The sequence below is a fragment of the Daucus carota genome, chromosome 5 (genome assembly GCF_001625215.2).
Source record: "Daucus carota subsp. sativus chromosome 5, DH1 v3.0, whole genome shotgun sequence".
In the NCBI taxonomy this organism is placed as follows: Eukaryota; Viridiplantae; Streptophyta; class Magnoliopsida; order Apiales; family Apiaceae; genus Daucus; species Daucus carota.
In genome coordinates, this window is record NC_030385.2 from 40,921,027 (window position 1) to 40,946,336 (window position 25,310).

Genomic DNA, 25,310 nt, shown 5'->3' on the forward strand with positions numbered 1-25,310 from the left:
AGATTTGTGATCCCAATAATGCATAAAATATTATATCTCTATTAATAAAGTTGGCATCTTAGAGTGCCGACCATTGGAGTGTATTTTGAAAGAAGGGTGCTAAAAATGATTTGGAAGAGTGTGAATATAAAATATAATATTTTGAGTGATGTGTCAAAATTGGCACCCCTTGAAGGGTGCCAAACCATTGGAGATGCTCTTATTATGTCACCACTGCTATCCACTGCCGCCAGGCCATGCTCAGGGTCCAGGGTTGGGACTCCCTGTCAACTTCCCTGATCAAATTCCATGAATTTTCAGTGCCTGTTTTTGACTCTCCTCCTGCCCACAGTCTGCCTTCCAGTTCCCTTCACATCTTGTGCCATCTTTTTTCTCCGCCTTGCACCTCCGAAAACAAGTAGCTCAGCAACTGTCAGCTCTGTCTACCACCAACAAAAGGGTTGTCGTCATTTATGACCATCTCATTCCCTATGTTGGTCAAGATGTGGCCTCTTTGCCAAATGGAGAAGCCTATTGTTTTCACCCCCTCTCAGCTTTTCGGACATTCTGTGAAACAGTGGGGTAATATTTGTCTTGCAGTGTGTGGTCTTGCGATTGAAATGCCAATGGATCTATGTAATTTTTCATCAAATTAAGTTATGCAAAATAAAAAATAATAATTGGAAGTCATGATTTTATATTAAAATCATCAAATATTTGATTTCGAACTATAAACCAGTTAAATTCGCTTCTGAACTCCAGTAATAATCCGCTTCTGAAATTTTCATCCTTGTATAAAGCATTTTATATCTTCTGAAACTCTGTGACTCTGTGATAGATTCCACAGACTTGTTTCAATCCACCAGGACCACCAATAATTCAATCGAATTCATTTTTTCAAAATGAATTATAAAAATTCAGATATTTTGCACATATTACAAAATATAATATGAATTACAAAATTTACATATTTAGGCACATTTGTGACCTCAACTTCTTTATTCATACACGTGTGAATAGAGAAATGCACTTCGAGAAGAAATTGACGGAATCTAGATGGCCTATATTCAGTTTCAGACAGCAGCTCATGTTGGGCCTTTAATGGCCACAATACCGTTGATACTTCCTTTTCTTAATAATTGATCAAACAAAAACAATAATTGAGATACTGCTAATAATTACATTTATAAATATTGTCAACGCTTCTTGGTTTATAAACGAACACTTATATATTGACATCCCAGAGTTCCTTGATCTGTATAGTTTATCTCAAGTTACAGGTTATTCTAAAACCTCAAGTGCCACCGCTACATTGATTTAAAGAAAGTTGAGAATAAAAAACTTGAGAATGAGCTGTAACAATGAGGCACAGAAGCAAGCAACAGAGAGTGAAGTGGCCGTAGTAATCGTTCCTTTCCCTGCACAAGGCCATCTGAACCAGCTCCTCCACCTCTCTCGTCTCGTCTCGTCGTACAATATTCCGGTTCACTATGTGACCACTGCTATCCACTCTCGCCAGGCCAAGCTCAGAGTCCAGGGTTGGGACTCTCTCTCAAGTCCCCTGATAAATTTTCATGAATTTTCGGTGCCTGCTTTCGACTCTCCTCCTGCTAATCCGCATTCTGCCTTCCAATTCCCTTCGCATCTTGTACCGTCTTTCTATTCTGCATTACATCTTCGAAAACATGTGGCTGAACTACTGTCAGCTCTGTCCACCACTGCCAAAAGGGTTGTCGTAATTTATGACTATCTGATTCCTTATGTTGGTCAAGATGTGGCCTCATTGCCGAATGGAGAAGCCTATTCTTTTCATCCCCTCTCAGCTTTTCGTATATTCTGTGAAACAGTGGGGGAATCAGGCTTTGAAACCATCGATGATCAGGTTGTGAAACAGCTTCCTAGTATACTATCTACACTCAGTTCAGAAGTCATGGAATTTTTTTTAAAGCAGCGGGAGGATCTTGTTCAGTACAGCTCTGGTGCACTTTTCAATACGTGCAAGGCAATCGAAGCTCCATTCCTAGATGTGCTTGCAAAAGGAAACGAAAAACAATGGGCTATCGGTCCATTTAACCCCATGGATCTACGCAAGGCCAGGGATTCATCTTACGTGCGCCACAAATGCTTGGAGTGGCTAGACAAACAAGTTCGTGAATCTGTAATATATGTTTCATTCGGGACAACAACTAGTTTAACAGACGACCAAGTTGAGAGCCTTGCCATTGGGCTAGAAAAAAGTGGTCAAAAGTTCATTTGGGTACTGCGTGATGCGGATAAAGGAGACATATTCCTTAATGATGTAAGAGCATATAAGTTGCCAAATCATTACGAAGAGAGATTAGAACTAAACGGGCAAGGTATGATAGTGAGAGATTGGGCGCCTCAGTTAGAGATTTTGGCTCATTCATCTGTTGGAGGATTTATGAGTCATTGTGGATGGAATTCATGTTTGGAAAGTATTACAATGGGAGTGCCTATGGCAACATGGCCTATGCATTCTGATCAGCCTCACAATGCTTTGCTGGTGACTCAGGTTCTTAAAATCGGAGTTGTGGTCAAGGATTGGGAGAGTAGGGATAAGTTGGTGGAGTCATCGACGATTGAGAATGCTGTTAGAGAGTTGATGGCATCAGAGAAAGGAGAAGATATAAGGAAGAGAGCAGCAGAGTTGGGTTCGGCTGTCAAGAGATCTGTTGCTATAGGAGGCGATACTCGTGCTGAGATTGATAACTTCATTGCTCACATACAAAGATAGATGAGAATCTGATCAAAATCCTCTCGGTAAACTGGTTTAACTGATTGGTTGAACCAAATTGTCAATAAGTTGAGACCTTTGGCTCTCACTTATCAACTTGGCAGAAGTTCTTCCGTTACTCTCAACTCGTGATTTATTGTTTTTCAGTTTTGTTGTTCTTGTTCATGTCCCTTTGGCTGACTTGGAATGCAGCAACTTTCTCATGTTCCAGAAGTCTTCCTATCTGTAAGATCATTTTGATTTGTATTATATCGGTAAATCCATAATTTCAGTCCATATTTAAGTTAATTGAGCTATGTTATTTCGGAATTTTTCTCGGTAAATCATACTGCTAATGGTCGTCCCAGACATCGCCATCGCTGGAGTATGGACGGCAACAAAGTCAAGAGTAGACATTATACTAGTAGTGCCAATGCCCTTTGTTTGGGGTTTCTTTTCAGTTTTCAACGTGCTGCTATTTATTAGAAGCATTATTTCTTGGTACAGCATGCTAGTAATTAAAAGGTCCAGATTTTTTCAGAGATCTTATTCATTCTTCATTGGCCGATAAATTTTAGATGTTTTCAGTATATGATTAAGATTAGAGTGTTCTCTTTTCAAAATAAAAAATAAAAAAATTAGAGTGTTCTCATAATTTAATTTTTTATAAAAATTTAATTTCGAAAAGAAACATTTTTAAAAATGTTATTGTGAAATACATGATTAAGAAATAATTTCTAAAAATTCAAGTCATCGTACTACATATAAATAATCAGAATTTGGCCCAAAATAAATAACGATAATTGATGTGTGTGTATTAAATTAATGAATAATTACAGTTTTAATTTTTTAAATAAATTTATATGATATAAAAATTTTTGTAGTCATATAATTTCATTCCTGTCGCTCTTCGAAATTAATAATTAGTGCCCTGATATAAAATAACTAAACTCATAATTAAACAAAAAATTGATGCTGACATAATATGACAAACACGTCATTCATCTAGAAATAAAAGAATTAAATCATGATTTTACTTTGAAAAATCAAATATAAAATTTGTTGAAAACTAAATCAGTTTTGAAAATTTTTTGGTTTTTTTAATTTGTTCTTGTACCGCGTATGCTGTATTTCACCTAAGTAACATATAATCAGGGGTAGGCCGCTAACCGAATCGAACTCAACCTGTAATTGTGATTGGACTGTGTTTTTAAATGTTTGTCTGGATCGTACTAACAGGATTTGGGCCCTTACACTTCTCACAATATTATTTTGAATCTTTTGTTTTTATTTAAGTAAATAAATATTAATATTTAGTACAAGAATAATCAATGATACAAAAATATGTAATAGTATTTTTATTAATATTTTTAATTAATATAAATTAATAAGAGAATTTTTTTAAAAAATTTCCACCGCTACACCAATGATAAATTAAACACATACCACTTTAATCCGATTTTTCATTCCAAACAGTGTGAATCAAATGGCCCTTAAAGAGTTCCATCTAAACCGGAAACAGTGGACATACAAATTTAGATTAGATATAGGATTTAAAAATAGGGATAAAATGTAATTAATTTGAATCAATTCAAAAAAAGTATTTAAATTTATAAGTGAAAGGTAATTTCCATTTTACGTGTTTAGATATTTTTAAAAATATTTATAATTGATTGGGTGTGAAATTATTAATATAACAAAAACTAATTATAAATTATTTTAATCTTTTACATGTTTATAGAATCAAATTCTATAAATTGAAAAAAAACTCACAAAAAAATTTAGGATTTTTGATTTCTAGAAACTAACTTATAACGTTTTATGCACAAACGATAACAAAAATTCTAACTTTAAGCCTACAAGCTCGTGATTAGAATAACTCCGATGACTTAATTATTTGAAGTTTTAAATTAAAATATAAGAAATGTGAAAAAAATTGGCTCCATAATATCCAAATGATCTTTATATCAAATCTTTTTTTTTTTTCTTATTTTTATCTAACATCTCTATCCTTCTAATATTTAGTTTATATCTGTCTCTTATTACTTTTCCTGTTTCTCTTTGACACGTTTGCCAATACATACTTTTGATCCTCAATATCATTAATTTTGTATTGATATTAAATATAAAAACTTCATTGTATTAAAGTATTTGTGAATACGAATCCAACAATATCACTCACGAGTATATTTTGTCATATAGATTAGACGTAAATTAGTAATTAGTCTCATGTTATGAACAGTCCCGACATATGAAACGAGAAAAGAATAAAGAAACGGAGGGAGTAATAGATATTGCAAATAAACATCTTCTCTTTTATTTTTATTTTTTTTATAATGATGATATTCTTTATTGATAAAAATGAAAAATGATTATAAAAATATTATTACAATGAGAATAATTATTGATATCTTAACTTATTAGAATATAATATTTTTTTTTAATTTTGAAAAACATGCCAGATCATCTCCTGTGCGTATGGTCTTAACTCTAAATTTAAATTTAAAGAGTAGGACAATAATTTAGGGTAGATTTCAGAGTTTAACACTCAATGGTCTCTTTGTTAAAGAAATGTTGTGTTTGGTTGGGGTGAATGATTCTGGAAAGAATGTAATGAAAAATGAACAATCTTAGGCATAATTTCAAGAAATTTCTTTTCTCTATTCCATTCCTCATGGTTACATATCACATCTCCAATTTGAGATGGAATGCTCCATTCTCTCTCATCCTCAATTTCTTTTCAAATCTCATCATAGCAATTTTGCACTTCCTCAAAATTTTTTCAAAGCTTTCTTCCTATCTTTATAAATTTCAAGTATTTTTACTCATTCCATTCCCAAACACAAATAATTTAAATAGCAGCACAACAATTAGTGCTAGTTCTCAAAAGTTGTTTAAATATTTAGGGGTATACTCTCTCTCTTCTTTTTTAAATATTATCTAATAGCTCTTGATATTTTAGTTATGAATATAATATTAATTTTTGCTCAAATCTTCCCACTCTTTTAGTTAATCTCTCTCTCTTATTTATAGTAAATAAACATAAAATATGAATAAGAAGTTAAATATAAATAATAACATTAAAATTCCTACCTTTTTTAATATATTAACTCATTAAGGCAAAAATTTATATTATTATTTAAAAAATTATTTAGGAGCATGTTGAAAAATGCTCGAGTATACAACATCTCCAAAGTCTTCTAATTGACTTCTAAGTATAATATAAAAAATATGACGAATTTGGTACAAAAGTATGAAACTTCAACAATACTCTCTATATTTTTTTTCTATATCATATTTTATTCACACCATTATAACAAAAATCTAAATTCAATAGTGGGAATAAATTGGAGGGAAAGAATTTCTAATTAATAAAAGAAAATTAAGAGTTAAATTTTGCCTAAATGAGAGGAGAGAAATTTTAATTTTTTTAAGAGCCTCTGAAAATTTATTCAAACTCTAATTTATATAGTATTAATTTTTTATTTTTTCACTTAAGAACCTGAATCCAATCCCTCAGTCTGCATAAGCTCTCAGATATTTTTGTTTGAACCGGAGTCCGGAAAAGCCACAATCTAAAATGATGACTTGTTTGAAATTTAAATTCGAAACTCAAAAAAAGAGTCACGTAAAATACCCCAAACAAAAAACAGAAGTATCCCTAGTCGCCTTGTCAACACTCCCAACAAAATTCCCATCCCAATTCCTCCCTCTTGTTGGCGATATCACACAATTTCAATTCAACATCAGATCCGTGCCTAATCGCTTCTCAATCATCTCTCTAGGTATATATCTACACTCCTTTACACATATACTCATGTTTTATTTTATTCTCACTGTTTTTAATTTTGTGACTTTTGATTATTAGGGTTTGGTTTTTATAATTCATAATCGCTGAGTCTCTCTCTCTACTTTTGTCAACTCGGACCGAGTACACTCAGGTACGAGTCAGTTATCAGTCATGTTTAATTTCAATTTCGTGGAATCTACATTTTGTGTTTAATTTGAATTTCGATGTTTATGTATGTGTGTGTAATTATATGACATGGTTTTGATTAATTTGAGGGGATATAGTTCTAGTTGTAGGCGCTGATTATGTTTTTTTGACCTTGATTTGATTTTGTCTGTTTCATAATTTATTGTATATGTGTTGGGGTGCGTGGTTGTGTTGATTTTTTGATGATTTACTAGTAATACATTGAAGCGAAATGTGAAATTTAACGTATGTGATTGTGTGTATGGAAATTGTTTTATTAATTTTAGATTCACGAGGAAGGTTTGTCGGTTTTGAATTAAAATCTATATACTTATGGAAATATGTTAATGTGAGATGTCAAATTTCAATACTAAGGATTTGGTGTTTTTGACCTGAACATATTATTTCTCAATTTGGATGATTGATATTAATAATTTGGTATGCTCTACAGGTCAATTTATTTGTGTGAAAGCAGAAAATCAGTTAATTTAGGGGTAGTTTTCTATTTGGGATTGGGGAGGTATTGTTTTGCCTGTTTCAAAGTGGGAGTGGATGCCAGTTGTAAGAATGCGTAGAAGTACAAGAGGGTTTAAGGTTTTGCGGTCAGGAAAGCGGGTGTGGACTGATCAACTAGTTGAGGTTGGAAAGAAACAGCCCCGTAAAAGAGCCAGGGCTAAGGACAAAAAGGTCTCGGCTGAAAAGTCTGTAGAGGAGGCACCTGTATTAAAAGATAATGAGAAGGTGGATGACGGTTTTGATATGAGTCGAGAAAAAATTGAGATGGATGTTGATGAAGATACTAGAAAAGATTCAGTCAAGGGAAGGGAGAAACCAAGGGGAGCTGTATATGTGAGGAAAGATAAAATGGGTACAGTTGAATCTCCAGTTAGCTCTACATTTGGATCCTTTGGTGTCCATAAAAGGAGGAGTCTTAGGTTGAGGAAGGGTAGAATATGTTCACCATTGGTCGCAGGGAATGCAGATGGTGCTCTGCCTGGTGATTCGTCTATCGGACCTGATGTCTTTCCATGCTCTTCTGTAGAATCTGGTCAGCAGGCTATTAGTTCTCTTGTTGATAATTCCATCACAAGTGTTAGAAAACGAAAGCATTCACTTCCAGGGTTAATAGAGAATATTGATACTTCAACCTGCTGTACAAATATATTGGTTATTGAATCAGATAGATGTTACAGGGTAGAAGGAGCTGCCTTTAACTTGGTAAAATCAGATGCAAACCAGTGGTTTGTTGCAATTGAGAAGGATGGCACAAGGAGATATGATGTTATCGTGCAGCAGGTTATGAGAACATGTAGCTTTAACAGAATTACTCATGCAGTTATATGGACATGTGATAATGGTTGGAGGCTAGAGTTTCCTAACCGGAGGGATTGGTTGATTTTCAAAGAGCTGTATAAGGAATGTGCTGAACACAATATTAAGGCTCCTAGAGGGAGTGGCATTCCTGTTCCTGGGGTGCATGAAGTACCAAGCTACAGTCAAAGTAGCCGTGGTTCCTTCAAAAGACCACACTCATACATCACATGGAAAGATGATGAATTGACTAGAGCATTGGCAAAGGAGACTGCATACTACGACTTGGATTGTGAAGATGAACTGTGGCTAGACAAGTTCAATAATGAGTCTTTTCAAGATAAGCGAATTAATAAGCATGTGTCAGCTGCTGCTTTTGAGCAGATTATTAACTCTTTTGAGAAAGGTTTGTACTGCAGGCAAGAGGATTATTCTGATGTCAGAATTGCTGTTGATCTTTCATTGAATTTAGAAAGAAAGGAGGTTCTAGAAGCTGTACACAACTATTGGATGAGAAAACGGAAGCAAAAAAAGTCGGCCCTGTCCAGAGTTTTCCAGGTGAACTAAGCTTTTCCACAATATTAGGCATTCAATGGAAAAATAACTTTGTATAACATTATGCTGCATAGTGGTGATGATATATTGAAGTATGTATAGACATTTCAATTACAGTATTATTGTGCTTCATATCTTATGACTTACGTTATTTGCTCCATATATGCTTTGCAAACTCACACATGATTTCATATATCTGTAATCTGTTCCACTAAAAAGAGTCCAGTTGTTATGTACTATTTGAGATGTCAGTATTATGGTGCTATACTTTCAGGGTCATGTGAGATCCTTTAAGCTGCTATAGTTTCAGTCATGTGATCCAATAAGCTTCCATGATTGCGCGTATGTGTGGACCCAAATTGAGCTTTATTTTGTGCAAATTAGGCAAATGAGATGATCTGTGGGGGAGAGGGAGTCCTAAAATAGATAAAGCTAAGAAGATAAGAACTTTGATCAAGTTTTTTGAACCATTTTTTCTGGCATAGCAGTAAGAGAATATTTTGATTACGTAGTGGAGTACTATGGGATGTCTAGTTTATATTTTCTAAAGCTCAAGTAAACAGAGCAACTAAATTTCTTTTCTTTTGGTTATGTTTCTTCTTGACATGAAGTCGTCAATATCTACCGACTTTTCTTATTTGTTCCTAAAATAAGGTGATTGTCCAAAAGTGATAACTGATGGCAAAATAGCTTCATATGACAATATGTTGCATAGTGAATACTGAATAGTTCCATGCTTTCTAGTATCATGTCTATTATCTCTCTTTTCTTCCTTTTATCAGTGTTCTTAGATTTCTTTTTACAATTGTGTCTGTATACCCTTAGCGATTTAAAAATTTGAGATAAGTCTTTTAGAGTTTAGGTTTGAAGTAGGGGGTGGAAAGTTTTGCATGATTATGGCTTCTCAGTATATATCTAACATACATAAATGATATTTCCTGACAGTGTTACCAACTGAGGGAAACTCATATTTCAGCGGCAGTTATTCTTGGCAAGAAAAGGTCATGTACTCGACAAGCTACCAGAAGTGGAAGAGGCCAGCAAAGAACTTTTTCATCAAGTATAGGTCTACCTTTACATCATCCATTATTTTGTTAATAAGAAAAATGCCTAAATTTTATTTTCGAGCACATCTGTCATGTTTTAACTAGGAGATGTATTAGAGCTTTTGATTGTCCAATAACGGTAATTATAAGGTATTCTATGATTTGGAGGAACGGAAATGTTTTGTGGTGTATGATACATAGATTATAGATGTATATTGCCATGATGCTTTTATCAGCCTTGCTCTTGCAGGATTTTGTTTGATGCCAGGAAAACTTCCATCGTGCCAGTCAAATGAAAGTATTTTTTTCATCGAAACCAATTTAAACAGAGCTTGTTACTCAGCCTCAATTATCATGCCTAACAGTTAAGTTTCTTCTTTGGAGTTAAAACTGTAGCTCCTAATTCTGCAAAATATAATGGCCTATGAATGCATTTGATGCCATTAGCCCATTCACCAATTTTTTGACAGAATCATTTATGTGAATACACTTTGTTTATTATGCGGTGCTGCTTTGGTTATAAACTTGTCGAGATGTTGATAGTTGTTATTAGTCTCCAACTTCCAAGAGCACCGTTGCCACAAGTTCTTGTAATAAATTGAATTAATGTATCTCCTTTTCATACGTTTATAAAATAATTTAACTTATAAATAGTGCCAAATCAAAATATTCTAATAAATAAATGAATTTTCGAAGCACATGTAAGTTACAATCCATCGCGACTAGAAATAAAAAACAACACGAAGGCAAAGATCATGGTTTAGATTATGATTTTTTTTCCTAATAAATATACTTCACTCTTTAAAATTAAAATATTTTAGCATGTGTTCATGAGTATGTATTTTTTAGCTAGACAGAATAATAACTCTTTTCTAGTTAGACGGAAGATTTTGATCGACAGAATCGATAAAAATCGAATATTCGATCAAAAAGTAACGGTCAATATGTACGTTAGAAAATCAAGAACATTACTTAAATCACACCTTGCATCTCAACGAGAATCTGATTAATATGTAGCCGCAATAAGCAACACAAAATTTGCGATACAAAAATATTTAAAATCGGGAAACTGTCATTATTTTATGTAGGGATAAAAATAGACAGAAATGGGTGTATGTATAATCACCTCCATTTTGCGCATATCTCCGTCTCTAAACTCCAGTTGTAGAATATCAAAAAGCAAAGCGCCACTCCGCCGTTTCAACGCCAATCGAATCACGTGCAGCAGCTCATCAATGGATTCATCTCCTCCTGGTTACAGAAGAAACGTCGGTATTTGCCTCATCAATTCCGATAACAAGGTCCAATTTCACGTCCCTAACAACCAATTCCATCAATTAATACTCGATAAATTAATTATTCCGTTACTTTTAGTATAAATTAGCGCGACATAAATTAATATTTGTTTTAGTCGAAAGTTAGTGAAATTTTAGGGAGGTTTTATTGTGTATGTGTAGTATGCTCTATTTGTATCTATTCACTTTTTGTTTCTGATATGTTCTTGTGCTGGATTGTTGAGACTGTTAGGGAGACATTACGAGATTAGGAATGCATAAATTGGAGATTAGTAGGATTGGTTAGTCAAGTTGGGATAGAAGTGGCTGCCAATGTGACTTGTTATTGTCGATTTTGTAGGTTTTCTCAGCTTCACGGCTGGATATACCGGAAGCATGGCAAATGCCGCAGGTAAAAACAGGCTATTCGGTTTAAATTTTGGCTAGTAATTAGTTAATTACTCTTGATTTTGTGATTATATATGGTGCTTTAGGATTCTGCTGACATTGAATATGTATTTGAATTTTAATATGTGTTTCTTTAGTTAGTGGGTGGAACAGGCCAATTTAGTTTGATATATTCTGGATGTGTTACATTTACAAGTACTTGGAAGGATGTGATGGACTGAAGGCCTAGTGCCTACTTAATATTCTTTGGATCACACCATAAGTTAGAACATTGGATCATACGTCTAAACCCTAAAACGAGTTACTATTATATCCCGTGATTATAAGTGCAAGGGAGATCAGTCCACAGAACTGGGTCGATGCCCATCTCTGGAGTGACTTTTACTTCATTCTAACTAAATCATTCAATAATATAATCATGATCTAGTAAGGGGTAATTGGTCTAGGCCCAATGATTGTTCATGACGTACTAACAGCGGATCTTCCTGTTGGAAAGTAAAAGTAGAGTGAGTCAATTTTCTGCCGGAAGAAAATGTAGCCCCTAAATTCACATAAAAATTAGGCTTAATCTCTTTTAGGTGGAAAAAACCGCTAAAAGTATGCTACATCAATCGTTTGTCAAGGATTCAGACTCCTAATAAGGAGTTGCTCACCAATAAATATAACTTTCGATATTTTAAGATTGACAACTACTAATTGTAGTATAATATTATGCATATTTTAGTTTATTAAAATATCATTGCCACCAAAAAAAGTGGTCGTCGACTATATAGTAGTTTACCCACCTCACTAATTCGTTAGAAGTAACTTTTAATTTATTCCAACCAGGACTCTATCTTATTATAGGAGTAATATAATTAGCATAAGGAGGATCTCTGATTATTCAAGGTTATGGTTTGGAAATGTTTGGCCCCTAGAACATGATCAGCTCAATCCTTCACAACTACGGATTTTTTACAAATAATTTTTAAATACATAACCAAAATTAAATGAGTTCTATAAGTCACTACCTTATGATCCATCCACCCAAAATTATATGTCTTGATTTGACCTTTTGTGCTCAAATTGACCAATCTTTGACTGAATATTGTATATTATAAAATTGAAAAAACTATAAAACTTATATTATTAGAAAAAAATATACCTAAATACTTTATTATGTATGTATCGGATTTTTTAAATTAGAATTTTTTTTCCGGTCAAAATTTGATCAATTTGACTACAAATAGTCAAGTACGACAATTAATTTCGAATAGAGGGAGTAAATATTATGGTCTCAAAACTTGTTCATCTATCTCTGTTTGGTACTTTACTTCCTTTCAAAGAATCCAGTGCCACTACCTCAATTTTGACATGAGCTTGGAGGGATTTGAGAAACCGTTTATTTGGAAGGACTAAACTCACTTTTTTTTTTTTGCTTGTTTACTTCATAGTGTAGGGATATTCTCAAACTATATGAAAGATCACCACCCCAAACTATACATAATTACATATGACTTCTACTGAACAAGGGTTCTTGCAAAATTATGAATGATAATATGTTATTCTGTTTACTCAATTCAAATTAAGTATCTACTTCCCTCCTTTTCCTGCTAGGATTGGAAACATTTAGTTTACATTCCCATTTGATTGAGTTCTTTGGTCTCTTTAACCTTAATTTGCCCCCAGAATTAGTGTTCCTCGTTCCAATATAATATTCTAATATGGTCGACGTAGTTAAGGGCCACTTGGCGGCTTCTTGGAATGTGATATCCCTGATTTATTAGACACATTAATGTCAACACTGTTTCATCATTGTAAATGTAGCAAACTGGTCGTGGTCTGAATTACAAATTTCTTAAAGCTACGTATTTGAATTAATTGTATTTGTTTTATCTTTTTAAACAGTAATCTATGGGACCATAACTAAATAATGAATATTTTAAACAGTAATCTATGGGGCCATTACTAAATAATGAATATTTAAACTCACATTCGTACTAAAGTGAAATCTACTATCAAGGTTGTCAGGATGTCTAAACAATGGTTGCTTGCTGTAAAAAAATGGTTTGTGATTCAGGCCACTTTGTGAGTGCTGTAATTCTCTGAGTCAAGGCAATTTGTGAGCACTGAAATTTACTGAGGTGCTCTGGCAACCTTTTTTGCCATCAGCATTTGGTCTATCAACTTGATCTCGCAAAAAAAAAGAGAGAGTATAAAATGTCATTTACTTATCTAAAATCCTTTGTTATGCAACGCTATGTCAAAGTATTGTCCTCTTTGGAAAATGTGATTTGCTGTTCTGTTTTTTATGATTTCAATAAACAGGGTGGAATTGATGAAAGTGAAAATCCAAGAGATGCAGCTATCAGGGAACTTAGAGAAGAAACTGGAGTTACCTCAGCAGAAATTATCGCAGAGGTTTAATAATAAATTATATCTTGTTACATCATTATTATAATTATCGTTTTCCTGCAATTAATTTCCTCATTATCCGGATCTGAAAGATAATACAGCTTCTGGACAAAGTGGTAGAAGCAAAACAGAATTGCAAATATGTTGTGCTCTTAGTCTGTAATCACTTGTATGGTATAGAACATGATGAGAATGCTACATAATATGAACTAATTCTTGAAGGTGTGAACAAAGACCTTCCTCCATTCTGCTCTTTAGATGTAAGTCATGGTTCATTCCTTTCAATTTCAAAACGACTCGGCCTTCCTTACACCATTTACTATAAAATTCTCATTATTTTTTTTCATCCTTCTAATAAGTTTCATCTCACAGTCACTTCTCCCATCTCTTATTTCCTTAAAAGAATATTATTCCTTTCTTCCATCATTCTATCTCTTCCAAATGAACTATCTTTCAAGTGAATGCAACCTTATGGTTTGTTTCAAGGTGTTATAGTTGGTTATATGATTTGTTATTTTGATGGAAATTTTAATTACAGTGGTCTTATTGAATCAAGGATCACAACTTAATTGATTTCCAGACAGAGAAGATGTGAAAAAGAATTCAGAAAAACTAGACATGTTATTGGGTGTAATATTGCCATATTGGATATACAGTGAGAATTGCAAAAATTTAAGAATCTAGATATGCACTTTCTTAAAAATTTGCATTAAATTGACTAAGGATTCCAAGTGTTAGTGGTTAATATAGTCTAGGACTTAGTACCACTTTTCCCACTTGCTCAGTTATACATCCTTAATTTTGTTGTTTCCTGTTTAATATGCTAGTCTAAGTCTTTGTGCATGGATATAGAGTGGAAATATAAAGATCATATGTTCAAGTAAATGTTAAGCCCAGGAGAAACTTGAGGAAGGAAATTTTCGCTGCATATATGGGTTGATTTTGCATTTGGTAGAGTTAAAGTACCTTTTTCTTGCATCACATGACCTGCTGAATAACCTGCCTCTGTTCAATCTCAAACTCATTGATAATTGGTGACCCAAAGTGGCCTCTGAATGAAATATGAAATAAACTTTTTGATATATGTTGGCCGGTTATTAAATAATTTATAAAATGACTCTTTAACTACTTTTAATTATTAATATTATTTTAATTTTATTTATAAAATATGATTTTTTATTATTGACCGCCTAGGCGGGATGTTGACCCATTTTTGTAAAAAGCGTGTAATTCACCGCCTAGGGCCGACTCGGGGCATTTCGGACCTTCGGTACTGCCTAGCGCCTAGGCACTGCCTAGACGGCTGCCTAGAACGATTTTTAGAACACTGATTAAATCACTGAGCACTTGGCTTGGATGTTCTTTTTCGTTATTAAAGGTCTTAACATGAATTTTTGGAACTGCTTTAAAATAATTTTACAAGTGCAGTTCAAAAACTACCACTTACGAAAGTTGCAAACGCATAATATGGTCTTATTTAGAGTTTTATCATGCAGGTACCACATTGGTTGACATATGATTTCCCTCCGGATGTCAGGGAAAAATTAAATCGCCAGTGGGGATCAGACTGGAAAGGTCAAGCACAGAAATGGTATGGAATGTGTTACAGTATTAATAGGGCTAGCAGAATCTATTCAGTATAGTATCTAAAAAATGGAATAGATTTATTAGATCGAGGCACCAATTGGTAAAGCAGAGGCGAAAGCTAAAAATTCAAAACTGCGACAAATAGGTGCTATATAGTAACACCCTGCCCCACATCAAAGCATTGGGGACAAGGTAGTCTATAAACCAATGTCCTAGAAGCAAGTGCTCTGACAAAAGAAGCATAAACCTTTATTTTATTTACTCTTTAGCTGATTTCACTAATTTATCAACCCATATCCATTAGAATTATAGAATATTATGGATGCACATTGCCAAGCTCTCTCTGTGACTGAATAATGCTCTACCTGGAATCTAATTCCTCTATTTTGTATAGACCCTTCCGCCATACAAGAAATTCACCAGTTGTAAAATAGTATAAAATTGTTTGCACAAACATTCAATCGGTTTCTATCTTTTGAATTTACAACCAGTTTCTACTTTATCATTAAACTTGTGTCCGCTCTTTCTGTTGTGGGGGTGCCTCAGATGCGATAGGTGAAATCACGTGTCTATCTATAGTTGGCTGTTAATTTTATCCAAGAAATGAAGGCAAAGCTATGTAATTTTGATCCAAAATTCCTTCTGATGCAACATGCTTTGCCTTCCAATTTACTGCTTTAACAAGTTAGATGAAATATGATATAGTGATTGATACTAGTCCTCCCCAAGTGAAATGACCCTATCCTAGATATTATTACTCGTTTTCATGTTTCTTCACCTGGACTAGAATTATGCCATTTTTGTGAGGAGCACATTATTTTTTGTCTGATATACGTGCATATGCATATCACATTTTGGACAAAGCTTTAGCCAGAAGACCATATCACATTATAATTTGAAAGAAATTTTTGGTAGTCCATGTTTATTTCATATCTTCACATTTGTCATTATCTTGATACAATTCTCTACTTGAAATTCTTCAGGTTCCTGTTTAGATTTACCGGAAAGGATGCTGAAATAAATCTCTTGGGCGATGGTACTGAGAAACCTGAGTTTGGAGAATGGTCATGGCTGTCACCAGAACAAGTACTTGACCGAGTGGGTTTCACTTCCCCATAAAAGTTTGATAAGAAATTGGGTTTAAAAGTATTTGTTAATCGAATTTACCGTTTACTTTACATTTTTATGCAGGCAGTGGAGTTCAAGAAATCAGTTTACAAGGAAGTTTTGGAAGTTTTCTCCTCTCATCTCAACTCAAACTTATGAAGAAGGTTTGAATCGCTCTAGCTACTTTTGTCCTCTGACTTAAGTTAATTTCCATGCCTGCCTTCACCGACTAGTGATAGCAATGAATGTTTGTGTTGTCTTTCACGAGTGAACCCTTGAGCTCAGTTCTACTTGTAATAGAGCTCGAAATTAATACAACCAATAAGCCATACCCTTGTCATGCCAGATTGTTGTGCATTTTGTGGAACACCACTTTATATTTTGTTTTTATTTTATAGTAAAAACATATATTGTTACTTAGCAAACAAAAATGTTGTTTATCGAATTCAGAATAGTCTCCTTCTACTATGACAAAATTTTGCTATGTTGATATCTAAAAATTATTAAAAATATCTGTTCTGTATTACTAGCTCATAAGAAAAACTTTGTAGTCTACAATAGTTCCATTTCAGATTCTAATACCAATTGTCATTTTATATGTTGGACTTTGCAACACTAACTTTTAGGTAAATAAGAGCATAATTATATTAAATTAAATTACATATGTAATTAGTCATATGAGAAGAGAATATATATATTTAGGTGATATAAGATTTTCGGCTCTCTATTGTAGTATTACTTGAAGGCAACAGATTTAGCCCTAAAAGAATAAGTTATACACAGAACGTTAATGTATATATGTGTATATTTAATGAAATAGATTTACATGTGAGAACTAAATAGATAGCTAGCAATTATGTGTGTAACATACAGTAACACATTCCCTCACCCACCAAATCCCAATTTTGGTAGTATATACTAGAGCAGGGATGTTGTCAAAATAAATTAACAAAATCATTCTCCACCATTGAACCTTTATTTATTATATAGATATAGATACATAAAAGAAGGTACATATATTATGAGGCTCTCAGCCTCTTAAAAGAGTTGGACAATGTAAAGGAGCAGATGATTCTAATATCCTAAAATTAATTAGGCAGAACTGAGTTGGTACAGCACGAAGCGGATGAAGCTTTGCTAGAGTGATCCCGAACTTCTCCTCCATGTCCATTTCCTCTGGTGCAATCCCACCTTCAAGTTTCCAGTCAAAGCAATTTATGAGGGAGCCCAACATCACTGGCACCATCCTCATCGCCAATGGCAATCCCGGACATTTCCTTCGACCTGCACCAAATGGAATTAGCTCATAAAAATGGCCGTTCATTTCAACTTCAGAGTCCAGGAACCTCTCCGGTTGGAATAACAAGGAATTTTTCCATATCAGGGGATCACGTCCTATAGTCCATGCACTGACTAGGACTTGCGAATTCTTGGGAATAGTGTAGCCACAGAGTTGAACTTCTTCTTGTACTTGGCGAGGTATTAAGAAAGGAACCAGTGGGTGTAATCTTCCGGTCTCTTTCACAATACATTGCAAGTAAGGCAACCTAGATATGTCCGCTTCTTTTACAATCTTTCCCTTCCCGACCACTTCGTTCAGCTCAGCTTTCGCCTTCACTAATATTGTATCTGGGTTTTTTAATATCTCAGCCATCGCCCATTCCACTGTTCCTGAAGTTGTATCTGTTCCTGCAGCAAACAAGTCCTGCCAGTGGGTATCAAGTATTATTGATTCTGGAGTTGTGATAATCTTAGTTTGTTAGGTAATATTACCATACGAACATGATTTACATTCTAAGATGCTACTAATATCTTTAAACTGTCGGACAGTAAAATTATCAAGAGGTGTCGCTGAGCTAATTGACCCAGCAACCATAAAATTATCATGAGGTGTCACTTTGACCCAACAATCTTGAGTTCAGAGTCCTAGCTAGCAATGCAGCGAAGTAGCGTTCCTCGTTCCAATCTAAAAAAGATAGCCTTTTGAACGAGGGACACATTACCATTTTAGCATGATATAATCGATATCCATATTAAGGCTTCTCATAGTACTGTAACTTATTATTTTAGTGGAGTTGGTAACTTTAAAAGCTAGGACTATTATATATAGTTAAAAGTAGTTATCCTCGAACAAATAACAATTGAGGATTTTTGTAATAACGAATAATAAGTTACTACGAATAGCAACGACGAAGAAACAATTTTTTACTAGTATTGTAGCCTAGCGAATCCAGTTCCCCTGCAACAAGAAGTCAAGAGTTTGACACTTAGCAGAGGCGTGTACGAGCATCCAAATTTTAGTAATTAATTGTATCGAAAAGCCAGAAAAAGAAAAGAGTATGGAATATACCAGAAACAAGTGTGTCATTTGAGTTCTGTCGATCTCATTTGTTTGTAATATTGTTAACAGTTCATCCATCATGTCTGTTGTACTATTCTCACTGGTGTTTCCCGATCTCTTCAACTCCAAGCGCTCATTTATCATACCATCAAACAATTTGAGTAGCTTCTCAGTATAACCAGTATTTCGCCGGTTTATACCTTGTGGATCAATTCTCTTAAGAATGGGGAAAAAATCTACTATATTAGGCCGACCCACCTCCTTCGTCACGTTCGACACCAAGTCCTTTAATTTTTTACCCTCCTCTGATTTCTGATACGGATCTATCATATCCTTTGAAAATATAGTGTTGGACAAAAGATTAAGCGAAGTTAGAAATGCAGCATGACCAATATCTACAGCCTCACTACTCTGGCCACACTTCTTACAGTATTCGATAAGCTCATGCACTTTCCTACTTCGTATATGCTTATTTGCATCGAGCTTGTTAGCTGTTAATATAGATGAAGTCGTAATTTTTCTTAAACTTCTCCAACGACTACCAACAGACAAAAATACTATTGAGTATTTATAATGGTCGCAACCACGTGTCACGTCAGGAATAGGACGATTAGAGAAGGCGAGGTCTTGCTTTTGGAGGGCTTGTTGAGCTGCACTTGATGAAGAAATGACTATGGTGGTTACACAGCCTAACTTCAGACGCATGATGGGACCGTAAACTTGAGCAAGGGTATTTAAGGACCTGTGAGGGTGCTTGCCTAGTTTGTGTATATTTCCGATGATGGGCAAAGGATAGGGTCCTGGTGGAAGTTTTTGAGGAGCTTTGCTTATAATTTTTCGAAAGAAGCCAAGAGTAAAGGCTAGCAGACTGCACATGGCTACACTGATCAACATTGTATCCATGAATCCCGGAGGAACTGTGGTCTGAGAGGTGAATATGCAGATCAATACTGGAGACTGGAGGTTGAGATATTATTTAGTATTCTTTTTGATAAGAAACACAGTAGATATTGTAGTTGGCATAAGTTAATAACCCAACTACCAGAATGAGAGGTCCATAAGATTCGGCGTCCAAACATATTTACACGTTTTAAAAGACAATGTTCTGTGTATTGCTCTCTCGTTTTATGATACTCGTCCACTTTTGACTTTTGACTGGTCAAATTGATCAAATTTTGACTAAATATTAAAATTGTTTTTATAAAATTTCAGATTGTAGCAAATAATGCACCTTGACAACTAAGTCCAACAACCCTATCAGTTTGTAATATTCGCGGTGCCTCTGCGACTGATTAGAATACATCGGCCTTTAATTGCATCCATCTGACAAGTTGGTAAAATATTAATGGAACTCAACATATGCAACCCTGAAGCCTTTATCTTATTTCACTGTTTAACATTTGGTTTTACAGCGGCAACAGGTAGATATTATAATCTCCGCAGCTAAATGGTTTAGTCTTGCGTCTCAAAAGCCTCAGCTACCAGGTAACCAAGTCTGTGAACAGAACTTGATATACATGGCACCTTGATTAATGCTCCTTTGATCTCAAACAAAATAATCACTTCAACTGGAAAACATTCAATTAGGCCTTATTATACATAGGCCTAATCATTCGTATAAGTTCCTTGAACGATGATATTCAATGCAAAGGCCTCTTATTTCTGCCTTGCATTGGTGCTTCGTGTACTAAAACTATTATATGTGTTTGATTGGGATGATATTCAAAAAACTAAAAATTATAATTTAAAATAAAATATATATACATTTTACTAATATACACCATGGGTACTTTGTACTAGCAAATAATGCACCTAGACAACCCTCTCAAATTGTGGAACTCAGATGACCACATTGACAGTGCCTTGGCGCTCGTCTTGAATACATTGGTCCCCTAATTGCATCCATCTGACAAATTGACTACTCTGGGACCCGGATACAACGTAGGAATTTTCAGACCAACACCAACAGGTAGCTATTAACATAATGGAAAGCATAATCCAGTTCGATGCCTTGTCAGAGTACGTCAGTAGGGCATTATACGACGTTCAGATCCAGAACCCCTTTAAATTCCTAACTTGCACTCTTCATTCACAGCGATCCTGGTAAAAGATGTTCTGTCCAAAGTATAATATCCAACCTCCTATACTGTGAACAGACCTTGATATACATGACACCTTGATTATGCTTTTTTGGCCTCTAATGAAACAATCCCTTCAACCGGAACATCAAATTAGCCTTATTATACATAGGCGTCTTCACCAGGATCTTCCGTATAAGTTCTTTCAACGACATTAATTGTCATGTAGTATCAGTTAATGAATAGGTCTGACTGTTCCAAAATTAAAAAATAGTTGAGCAAGACAGATTATTAGGCTATTACTAAATTCGTTAGTAGGTTTATACAGATTCGGTTTCAAGTTTAAGGGGTTTATACAGAATTTATTAGGAAGTTATCAAATTGAATCCAGTTTCGACCTAAATTTGTCATCCGTGTGGGCGAGCAATTAGGAAAACAAGCACAAGAACTATAGCCATACATAACACATGCTACAGCTAGCATTGAACCTTTATTTATTAATTATTATACAGATATAAATACATAAAAGAAGGTACATATTATGAGGCTCTCAGCCTCTTATTAGAGTTTACCAATGTAAAGGAGCAGGTGACTATCTAATATCCTAATATTAATGAGGCAGAACTAGAGTTGGTACAGCACGAAGTGGATGAAGCTTTGCTACAGTGATCCCAAACTTATCCTCCATGTCCAATTCCTCTGGTGCAATCCCACCTTCAAGTTTCCAGTCAAAACAATTTATGAGGGAGCCCAATATCACCGGCACCATCCTGATCGCCAATGGCAATTCCGGACATTTCCTTCGACCTGCACCAAATGGAATTAGCTCGTAATAATGACCATTCACATCAACTTCAGAGTTCAGGAACCTCTCTGGTTGGAATGACAAGGAATTTTTCCATATCAGGGGATCACGTCCTATAGTCCATGCATTGACTAGGACTTGCGAATTCTTGGGAATAGTGTAGCCACAGAGTTGAACTTCTTCTTGTACTTGGCGAGGTATTAAGAAAGGAGCCGGTGGGTGTAATCCTCCGGTCTCTTTCACAATACATTGCAAATAAGGCAACCTAGATATGTCCTCTTCTTTTACAATCTTTCCCTTCCCGACCACTTCGTTCAGCTCAGCTTTCGCCTTGACTAATATTGTATCTGGATTTTTTAATATCTCGGCCATCGACCATTCCACTGTACCTGAAGTTGTATATGTTCCTGCAGCAAACAAGTCCTGGCAGTGTGTATCAAGTATTAATGATTCTGGACTTATGATAATCTTAGTATCATAATCGTCAAGAAAGCAGTGCAGGCGTGTGCAGCCTTTGCTAATAGCAAAGCAAAGAGAGAACAGTCCAAATTAGATCTAAAATCGGACTATAACAAATAGTCTGAAATAGTAATTTTATTTTCTATAGATCTAATAGGATCGAAATTCTATAATTGACTGATCGGACCGAAATTATTTTAAAAATGTAAATAAAACTAAAATTTATGATTTATTAAAAAAATTAATAGTAATTAATGACCACACCACTTCGCCAAAATAGGTATACTAAATTTACAAATAAGATATTACAATTATAATTTATAATATGTATATATATATATATATATATATATATATATATATATATAAAATAGTAATTAATATTATATTGTTTGGATTATTCGGTTCGGACCGAAATATTTTTTTAGAAATCTACCCGAACGAAATTTATTTGAATTATTTAATTAGAATTTAGACAGAATTTTCAAAAAATTAGGACCAAATCGAATTCACACAGTTCCGTTTTGTTCTACCCTGCTGAAGAGTTGTGTTTGGACACCTTTCTTTCTTTCTTTCTTTTTTCTTTGACGAACAATAGGATTTTATTGAACATAAAACATAAGAACACAGTCGGGACAAATCCCCAAACTGACAATTACAACTTGATTGTGAAACAAAAATCGAGCTAAACAAATAGCCGCAAACAAAAATCGAGCTAAACAAATAGTCGTTTTGTTTTCAGATTGCTTAACAGATAGAATATAAATATTCTTGATAATAAAAATGATTACAAAAGTTTCTCGAGCAATCCAGTCGACACCAACATCACTGAAAATAGTAGAATCACAATTGACCTGCGCACTTAAAAAACCGGTGATAGACCAGTGTTCGTATCCATCAGTTACACCAACTGAGGTTGGGGGTACAAATGCCCCATATATTGAACAATCTTTTGTTGTGCGAAGTGAGCTCTCGCGATAAGTACCACAATTCCAGATTTGAAGCGGGTTGCTCAGATTTCCCGATACACCGTAGAAATCATTCTTAAAGCAACATGACAACGAATCAAAAACGCAACAAGACATACACCCAAAAATTGGGGACAATCAACAACCCAAAAAGATGGGTACGGTAACAAGATCACACCGAAAGGGATTTAGATCTCGATTATATTGAAAACTATTAGAATATAAATTAAAGATTTAGAAATGGAGGAAACGGGATGAGAGGAAAACTATTAGAATATAGATTAAAGATTTAGAAATGGAGGAAACGGGATGAGAGGATGGATGGGATGGATGTGGATTTGATGGAAGAAGGGGCGGTGAAGGATGGAGGATAGTTATGAACGGCGGCCGACTCTCATTATCTAATATCCTAAAATTAATTAGGCAGAACTAGAGTTGGTACAGCACGAAGCGGATGAAGCTTTGCTACAGTGATCCCGAACTTATCCTCCATGTCCAATTCCTTTGGTGCAATCCCACCTTCAAGTTTCCAGTCAAAACAATTTATGAGGGAGCCCAACAACACTGGCACCATCCTCACGGCCAATGGCAATCCTGGACATTTCCTTCGACCTGCACCAAATGGAATTAGCTCGTAATGATGGCCATTCACATCAACTTCAGAGTTCAGGAACCTCTCTGGTTGGAATGACAAGGGATTTTTCCATATCAGGGGATCACGTCCTATAGTCCATGCATTGACTAGAACTTGCGAATTCTTGGGAATAATGTAGCCACAGAGGTGAACTTCTTCTTGTACTTGGCGAGGTATTAAGAAAGGAGCCGGTGGATGTAATCTTGCAGTCTCTTTCACAATACATTGCAAATAAGGCAACCTAGATATGTCCTCTTCTTTTACAATCTTTCCCTTCCCGACCACTTCGTTCAGCTCAGCTTTCGCCTTCAGTAATATTGCATCTGGATTTTTTAATATCTCAGCCATGGCCCATTCGACTGTACCTGAAGTTGTATCTGTTCCTGCAGCAAACAAGTCCTGCCAGTGTATATCAAGTATTAATGATTCTGGACTTATGATAATTTTAGTATCTTAGGTAATAACCTAACAAACCTTAGTTGAGGCATGTCTGAGCATTTGAATATCAGTAATTAATCGTACCCAAAAGACAGAAGAACAATATATGAAACTTACCACAAACAGGTGTTGGATTTGAGTTTTGTCGATCTCATTTGTTTGTAATATTGTTAACAGTTCATCAAGAATATCTGTTGTACTATTCTCACTGGAATTTTCCGATCTCTTCAACTCCAAGCGCTCAATTATCAAACCATCAAACAACTCGAGTAGCTTCTCACAAGAACCAGTAAATCGCCGCTTTATACCCTGCGGATCAATCCACTTAAGAATTGGAAAGTAATCTACCAAATTAGGCTTACCCCCCTCAACCATCAAGTTCCACACCAACTCCCTGAAGTTTTTACCCTCCCCTGAATTCTGATACAAATCTATCATATCCTTTGAAAATATGGTGTTGGACAAAAGATTCAGCAAAGTTAGAAATACAGCACGACCAATATCTACGGCCTCACCACTCTGGCTACACTCCTTACAGTACCCAATAAGCTCATGCACCTTCCTACTTCGTATATGCTTACTTGCATCGAGCTTGTTAGCTGTCAGTATAGATGAGCTCATAATTTTTCTTAAACTTCTCCACTGACTACCAACAGACAAGAACGTTACTGAGTATTTATCATGGTCGCAACCGCGTAGAGCATCCGGAACAGGACGATTAGAGAAGGCCAAATCTTGCTTTTGGAGGACTTCTTGAGCTGCACTTGATGAAGAAATGACTATGGTGGTTACACGGCCTAAATTGAGACGCATGATGGGACCGTAAACTTGAGCAAGGGCGTTTAAGGACTTATGAGGGAGCTTGCCTAGTTTGTGTACATTTCCAATGATGGGCAAGGGATAGGGTCCTGGTGGAAGTTTTTGAGGAGCTTTGCTTATTCTTCTCCCAAAGAAACGTAGAGTAAAGAGTAGCAGTATGCAGATGAATAAACTGATTAATATTGTATCCATGAATCCTGGTAAAATTGTGTGCCAGAAGTGAAAATGCATATCAATATTGGAGACCGAAGGTTGATATATCATGCTGATGACTGCCAAATTGTTTATCTTGTTAAAATGTCTGGTGCATAACACTTTAGCCATTACATTTACACCGACGGAAATTTGACGTCTAAATATAATTATCTTTTAAAAAAATTATATAAAAATAATTAAA

The 25,310-nt window shown here is 35.0% G+C and overlaps 6 protein-coding genes across 11 annotated transcripts; 3 read left to right on the forward strand and 3 right to left on the reverse strand.

Annotated features, from left to right (window-relative positions):
* The first annotated feature begins 1,192 nt into the window (after positions 1-1,192).
* On the forward strand, positions 1,193-3,045 carry LOC108220947 (zeatin O-glucosyltransferase). Its single transcript, XM_017394844.2, has one exon. The coding sequence runs from the start codon at positions 1,328-1,330 to the stop codon at positions 2,732-2,734; it is 1,407 nt and encodes a 468-aa protein (XP_017250333.1). The 5' UTR covers positions 1,193-1,327; the 3' UTR covers positions 2,735-3,045.
* A 3,244-nt stretch (positions 3,046-6,289) lies between these two features.
* On the forward strand, positions 6,290-10,142 carry LOC108222868 (uncharacterized). Of its 4 annotated transcripts, none has more exons than XM_017396821.2 (5): positions 6,290-6,498; positions 6,582-6,654; positions 7,141-8,558; positions 9,501-9,615; positions 9,852-10,141. In XM_017396821.2, the coding sequence occupies exons 3-5, from the start codon at positions 7,242-7,244 to the stop codon at positions 9,968-9,970; spliced, it is 1,551 nt and encodes a 516-aa protein (XP_017252310.1). In that variant the 5' UTR covers positions 6,290-6,498; positions 6,582-6,654; positions 7,141-7,241; the 3' UTR covers positions 9,971-10,141. The 4 variants fall into 4 exon arrangements, with proteins under 4 accessions (XP_017252310.1, XP_063950347.1, XP_017252311.1 ...); XM_017396822.2 differs by having other exon boundaries at positions 6,292-6,498; positions 9,838-9,979; XM_064094277.1 differs by lacking the exon at positions 6,582-6,654 and having other exon boundaries at positions 9,852-10,142.
* A 455-nt stretch (positions 10,143-10,597) lies between these two features.
* Positions 10,598-18,281, forward strand: LOC108222869 (nudix hydrolase 26, chloroplastic). 3 transcript variants are annotated; one of them, XR_010292253.1, is made up of 8 exons: positions 10,598-10,902; positions 11,237-11,287; positions 13,591-13,683; positions 15,174-15,268; positions 16,248-16,362; positions 16,456-16,535; positions 17,468-17,908; positions 18,022-18,281. XR_010292253.1 is itself a non-coding variant. In XM_017396824.2 (7 exons), the coding sequence occupies exons 1-6, from the start codon at positions 10,708-10,710 to the stop codon at positions 16,528-16,530; spliced, it is 624 nt and encodes a 207-aa protein (XP_017252313.1). In that variant the 5' UTR covers positions 10,598-10,707; the 3' UTR covers positions 16,531-16,535; positions 17,468-18,281. The 3 variants fall into 3 exon arrangements, 2 of the variants coding, with proteins under 2 accessions (XP_017252313.1, XP_017252314.1); XM_017396824.2 differs by having other exon boundaries at positions 17,468-18,281; XM_017396825.2 differs by having other exon boundaries at positions 17,472-18,281.
* On the reverse strand, positions 17,211-19,751 carry LOC108221764 (geraniol 8-hydroxylase). Its single transcript, XM_064094276.1, has 2 exons — positions 18,722-19,751; positions 17,211-18,076 (listed from the first exon to the last, which is right to left on the reverse strand). The coding sequence occupies exons 1-2, from the start codon at positions 19,613-19,615 to the stop codon at positions 17,402-17,404; spliced, it is 1,569 nt and encodes a 522-aa protein (XP_063950346.1). The 5' UTR covers positions 19,616-19,751; the 3' UTR covers positions 17,211-17,401.
* A 1,632-nt stretch (positions 19,752-21,383) lies between these two features.
* Positions 21,384-22,121, reverse strand: LOC108221765 (geraniol 8-hydroxylase). Its single transcript, XM_017395622.2, has one exon. It carries the CDS (start codon positions 21,965-21,967, stop codon positions 21,401-21,403), a length of 567 nt encoding a protein of 188 aa, XP_017251111.1. The 5' UTR covers positions 21,968-22,121; the 3' UTR covers positions 21,384-21,400.
* A 686-nt stretch (positions 22,122-22,807) lies between these two features.
* Positions 22,808-25,252, reverse strand: LOC108223378 (geraniol 8-hydroxylase). Its single transcript, XM_017397607.2, has 2 exons — positions 24,212-25,252; positions 22,808-24,055 (listed from the first exon to the last, which is right to left on the reverse strand). The coding sequence occupies exons 1-2, from the start codon at positions 25,235-25,237 to the stop codon at positions 23,438-23,440; spliced, it is 1,644 nt and encodes a 547-aa protein (XP_017253096.2). The 5' UTR covers positions 25,238-25,252; the 3' UTR covers positions 22,808-23,437.
* Between the last annotated feature and the right edge of the window lie 58 nt (positions 25,253-25,310).

Bases quoted from the DNA above. Each gene is read 5' to 3' on its own strand.
- LOC108222869 (XM_017396824.2), top strand. From the start codon at position 10,708: ATGGGTGTATGTATAATCACCTCCATTTTGCGCATATCTCCGTCTCTA. The intron at 10,903-11,236 runs GTCCAATTTCAC...TCGATTTTGTAG, and splicing joins TCATCAATTCCGATAACAAG to GTTTTCTCAGCTTCACGGCT. The intron at 11,288-13,590 runs GTAAAAACAGGC...TTCAATAAACAG, and splicing joins AAGCATGGCAAATGCCGCAG to GGTGGAATTGATGAAAGTGA.
- LOC108220947 (XM_017394844.2), top strand. From the start codon at position 1,328: ATGAGCTGTAACAATGAGGCACAGAAGCAAGCAACAGAGAGTGAAGTG.
- LOC108223378 (XM_017397607.2), bottom strand. From the start codon at position 25,237: ATGGCTAAAGTGTTATGCACCAGACATTTTAACAAGATAAACAATTTG. The intron at 24,056-24,211 runs GTAAGTTTCATA...ATACACTGGCAG, and splicing joins AAATCCAACACCTGTTTGTG to GACTTGTTTGCTGCAGGAAC.
- LOC108221765 (XM_017395622.2), bottom strand. From the start codon at position 21,967: ATGGCCGAGATATTAAAAAATCCAGATACAATATTAGTCAAGGCGAAA.
- LOC108221764 (XM_064094276.1), bottom strand. From the start codon at position 19,615: ATGGATACAATGTTGATCAGTGTAGCCATGTGCAGTCTGCTAGCCTTT. The intron at 18,077-18,721 runs GTATATTCCATA...ACCCACTGGCAG, and splicing joins AAATGACACACTTGTTTCTG to GACTTGTTTGCTGCAGGAAC.
- LOC108222868 (XM_064094277.1), top strand. From the start codon at position 7,242: ATGCCAGTTGTAAGAATGCGTAGAAGTACAAGAGGGTTTAAGGTTTTG. The intron at 8,559-9,500 runs GTGAACTAAGCT...ATTTCCTGACAG, and splicing joins CCCTGTCCAGAGTTTTCCAG to TGTTACCAACTGAGGGAAAC. The intron at 9,616-9,851 runs GTATAGGTCTAC...TTGCTCTTGCAG, and splicing joins GCAAAGAACTTTTTCATCAA to GATTTTGTTTGATGCCAGGA.